The 4907-nt window shown below is 36.3% G+C and overlaps 1 protein-coding gene across 2 annotated transcripts in view; it reads right to left on the minus strand.

Moving 5' to 3' along the window:
• LOC107655591 (dual specificity tyrosine-phosphorylation-regulated kinase 2) overlaps positions 1-3817 on the minus strand; it is an 11840-nt gene extending 8023 nt beyond the window's left edge. Inside the window, exons 1-2 of one of the 2 annotated variants that reach the window (XM_016443129.1) lie at positions 3497-3817; positions 2752-2882 (exon numbers count right to left, since the gene is read on the minus strand). In XM_016443129.1, the coding sequence (XP_016298615.1) occupies positions 2752-2882; positions 3497-3542 (177 nt within the window). In that variant the 5' untranslated portion in view covers positions 3543-3817. The other variant, XM_016443130.1, reaches the window with a different exon arrangement.
• Positions 3818-4907: the final 1090 nt, after the last annotated feature.

A 4907-nucleotide genomic window follows, 5' to 3' on the forward strand; every position in this document is an offset into this window, starting at 1 on the left:
GGTGTCCGTAGAGGGTTGCAGACTGATAGTTTTAATGGATTAGTGTTTATTTTTGTGTTTTGAATGGTAATGCTCATAATCCACTTAATTGTGCTTTATTTTCTAATCTCAGCCATGCTGTATTCACATGCAGAAAGAGTGATAATCTCCAAAACTAAATAACATATCAGGGCAATACAAGACTTTTGATTTTTACAGATCCTTTTCATCTCAACCTATCTCTAATCCCCAGATGGTCAGTGCTGATGTTTCGACACCTCTGATTGAAGATAAAGAGTAATACCCAGCTTGAACTCTAAATCCAAGGGCTCTGATACAATCTGCTCTTAAAACACTCAATATACAGCCATATTTCTTTTTCCCTGCCTCACACAAGGCAAGAGCAGTGACAATGATGTACTGCTGAACAACAAGGCTCTAGTTTAGAAAACTGTATCATTCAAATCTAAATATAAATGTAACCAATAGCTAATCCTAAATCATTTAGGTGTCACACAATAAATCACACCGATTCAAATGCGCAAATTAAATAAAGCATAGATTTATGGATTAGTTAAGGCAGGGTAGTCTAAATAATTTACCAGCCATCCCAAAAAAAGTACTATTTCTAAAGGAACCATTTTCAGAGATTATGCATCATACACAAGATACTCTCCCATCTTGTGTAGGAACTAAGAGTGAATCTGAATAAAGCTTCAATTTAATTCTTCTGTTGTACTTGGCTGCCCTGTCGGTTAATTCTAACATGATCTGGACAGGTGGGGGGTCATGGAAAGGGCATGCTTGCTGACAGCTGTAGAGGACACAACTGGAGCTGATCAAAAGACACATTTGGTCTGAGAGATCATTCTAATGCTCACTTACTCTGCAAAATACATATAGCCTACTGCATGATAAAAGTGCTAAAAAGCTGTGATTCAACTGCCCTTAATGAGATTAACTGGACTTTGAAAGGTACGACACTCGAATTTAACAGGACAGAGATTTTAGAAAAATGCAGAGAGAACAAGTCCCCAAGTTTCCTACTAAATGCCATACGTAATTTGACTTAGTAGACAATAGAAAAGCATCAGAAATTAATTTTAATATCTTATACATCATCAGCCCTATATACCATACACAAAATCAGCTTTAATTTGTTGATGTTACATAACCAAGTAGGAATGAGCCCTTCAAAATTACTGTTATGTTAAGCATCATCACATCATAGCTCATCATCACACCTAATTACCATGTAAGTAATAAGCAAGGGCAAGGTGCAAGTTATAATTCTCAGTAAGATGTGAAGTTTATTTTGCAACTTCAGAAACCTGAAAAAATCCTAAATGGAAGCAAAGCAAGGTCTGCATGGTCTTCACTTATTCGCTGAAACAGGGCATACATATAGACATTAATGTATTTGCAGCTTATCAGTTAAATGTCATTAAATATACATGTTGGTTTAAGAGCTAGATTTGCAAATACAATGCTAAGATGTAATTTGATAATAACATATCGCAAGAATTCTGTCTTGTAAGAGAATGCAGACATACAAATGCACCTACCATGCGAGTCTATGTCTATATTTACCCCTATTAGAATGACAGCTAAATAAAGAACTCCGGGGTACTTAGTCATAAATGGCATTGACCCAATTCTTGTATTTAATTCAGAATAACATGTCGAATACACTTATAAGAACTGCAATTCTTTAAACTTTACTAATAAACAAATTATTTGACTCATGCATTATGAGCTTATTATGAGCTTATATATTAGAATATCATGTTTATTATTCTAATACCATGCAAAATATTATTGCCATGCAGACTCAATGGATTATAATTTTGGATGTATAGATTTACATAAGGAAATTATGTCACACTGATGGCCTGAGCATTTCCCATCCCCCACTAATGGCAACACACAATACATCAGCCAATGACTCTGAGAGAACCAGTGATCATTACTACTGCTCATATTCCTTTCCTCAAAAAGAATGTTTTGTTTACCAAAACAAGGGGTAAAGCATGCATTTTGGTTTTCAAAATGTTGAAACTACTGTCAAGGTCTTCTTCATACTGTCTCTTAAAAATGCATACCTTACAAATAAAGTGCTGATTTTGTCCAACCACATCCAATATCCCACTGTCTTAATCATCATCAAATTTCATTTTTAAGTTTATATACGTGTCAGACTTTCTTTTCTGTCAGAACCTTTGTCATGCAATGCCAGTGTAACATCTCACAATATTGACACAATATGGGCCATTACTTCAGGGCTCTGAACAACACATGCTATAAAGCATATTGAAGTGGGTGATAGGGGGTCCGAAGAAAATTTGAAAGAGAAAAAAAGACTTTAATAAAAATATATATTTTAGGGCTGTCAAAGTTAATGTGTTATAACAATTATCTATCTTGTTGTAACAATAACCTATCTTGCTCACTGTGACTTTCTTGAGGAACTATTCTTTGTAAAACTGCAGTCAAACACAAACTTATTGCAAAAAGCACAGTATAAACAGATTCATATTGAACTGAAAATGGTTTTCTTCAGGTACATATACCTCAAACACCAATCAAAAAAGTGTAGGAAAAACACATACAGTAAACTAAATACTAAGTAAATATTTTCCACATATTTTAAATTGTTTGAACGATAAAAAAAAAGCCACAAAATTACTTGATTTAAAAAAAAAAAAAACACATTATGAGAACAAAGAAAGGGACATGAATGGTGGAAACTGCAAGCAAGAAGGTTAATTTTACCGTGAGAGAGTTGCTGTTCCTGAGTGGTGGTAATGTGATGGGTGATGTGGCTTCAGTCCCTGCTCCAGCTCGGGGACCCCCGATGCCCAGTCCTGGGGAAGACTGTAGCTGGCAGATCTCACCCCCTTTGCCTGTTGAAAGTCAGTAAAAATGTATTTGGTAAAATGTTTACACAACTGCCTGTCAGTATTTTTAAAAGGCAAAAGAAAACTATAGCCCCGTGACGTTACATGCATTTATACATAAGATGTATAATATGTATGATAATGATAAATGTATGATAATGAAGATGCATAAGATGTATGATTTATACATACATAAGATGTATAAATCAATTATGAAATTTAAAGAGGACCGGAATTATACTTAAACCATTTAACAACCGCACAACAAACGATAACCAACATTAGCACAACGAAAATCTGTAATACAGACACACGAGCTATAAAACATTACACTAAAAAAAAATTCATCCAAAGTGCTTGTTTTCTATATCTAGTCTCTATAGCAACAGTAATAATTAACTAATAAATACAAAAACGGCCGCTTTTCCAATGCTGTTTCCGGGGCTTATAGCTACTGTACTTGACCATACAATCAACGGCGAGCAATGAAACGAAAAGCTGCGAGCCTTACAAGCGTTATGGAGCATTTAAATCGGATAAATAATCCATCTCCTCAATTCAATCCGGAGAACAAACGAGACCGGCGTCGCCCTCTTAGATCCGGGCATTGGGTTCCTTACCAGTCGGGTAGACAGCAGCAGCAGCGCAGGGTTTCTTGGTTAACATGGCCGCTGGAGAATCACACACACGCGCAGAAAAGCCACTTCAGAGTCTCTCCCCTCCTCCCTGTGATCACCCACTCTGACTGCTGCTACTCCAATCAGCTACATCGAGACCCGAGCGAGCAAACTCTAGGGGCTGCTTCCTCAAACGCTACCCGATTTCGCCTTATCATCGCTTGGAAACGTGCAAAACAAACAAAGACGCACGCATGGCTCTCTACTGCTCCGCACTTTTGGGCCTAGGAAATTCTGCACTGCCCGTGGCATTCTCTCTCTCACACTCACACACACTAACCGGAATATACTTTAAACCGGTTTAGGGTGTTGTCTGGACTTTTCTATCAGCCTCGTTCGCCTCCACCTTAACGCTCCCCTCCCCGTGCGGCAAGCCCTATTCACATTTATCTATAGTGTCTATAAATGCAATAGTGACACTTATCTTTTACAAAGGCGCTGACAACCATTAATTTGGTACTGGTATTTACTACAGATGTGACAATTGTCTATTTACGGTTACATTATTCCTTATTTTTAGTTAGTTGTAATTACTCAAAGCTTTTATAGTAGCCTATTTCCTGCTCACCTTAGTAAATGAATGAATGAATGGGTCCCACTTTATATTAGGTCGCCTTAACTACTATGTACTTACATTTAAATTAATCATTTGATTCAATGCACTTATTGTGTACATTCATGTTTTTACACTGTACTTATATTAAAAAAAATACCTATATGTAGTTACATCTGTAATTCATTTCTGAAATTACATTTATAATTACACTGGTGACCCATCCCTTACACCTTAACCCACCCTTAAACCTACCTAAACCACAAAACCTGTTCCTATCCTACCTCAATAGCAGCAAACGTGTTTTGCAATACAATATGACCACAATAAATAATTGTACTTTTTTTTTATATGTAAGTACATAGTAGTTAAGGCCACTTAATATAAAGTGTGACCAATGAATGAATGAATGCAAGGATGATACAAAAATAAGTCTACTACTGAAATAAAAACAGAAGTTGTCATGTTAAAATGGCTTGCCATACTCCCAAAGGACTCCCAAAGTCCACCAATCAGAGTCCTAAACAGAGCACAAATTCACTTAGTCACACACCTTATGCCACAGTTTGTTTACATGTGCATGCTGTACATTTTATGAGAAAGCATCTTTTTCATGCTTTCAGTCCTGTTTCGATCACAAAATAATAGCATGCAATTTTGAACCCCATATACGTTCACTGGTAACATTTGTGATTAAAATATACTTTTGAGTTTGAAGAGTCTAAGAAAAGACTTGGTATTTCACAGAGAGTCAGATTAACTATTAACTATTTCTTGGTGTGAACATTCTTACATGGGTGT

The sequence above is a fragment of the Sinocyclocheilus anshuiensis genome, unplaced genomic scaffold (genome assembly GCF_001515605.1).
Source record: "Sinocyclocheilus anshuiensis isolate Anshui unplaced genomic scaffold, SAMN03320099.WGS_v1.1 scaffold916, whole genome shotgun sequence".
Lineage (NCBI taxonomy): Eukaryota > Metazoa > Chordata > Actinopteri > Cypriniformes > Cyprinidae > Sinocyclocheilus > Sinocyclocheilus anshuiensis.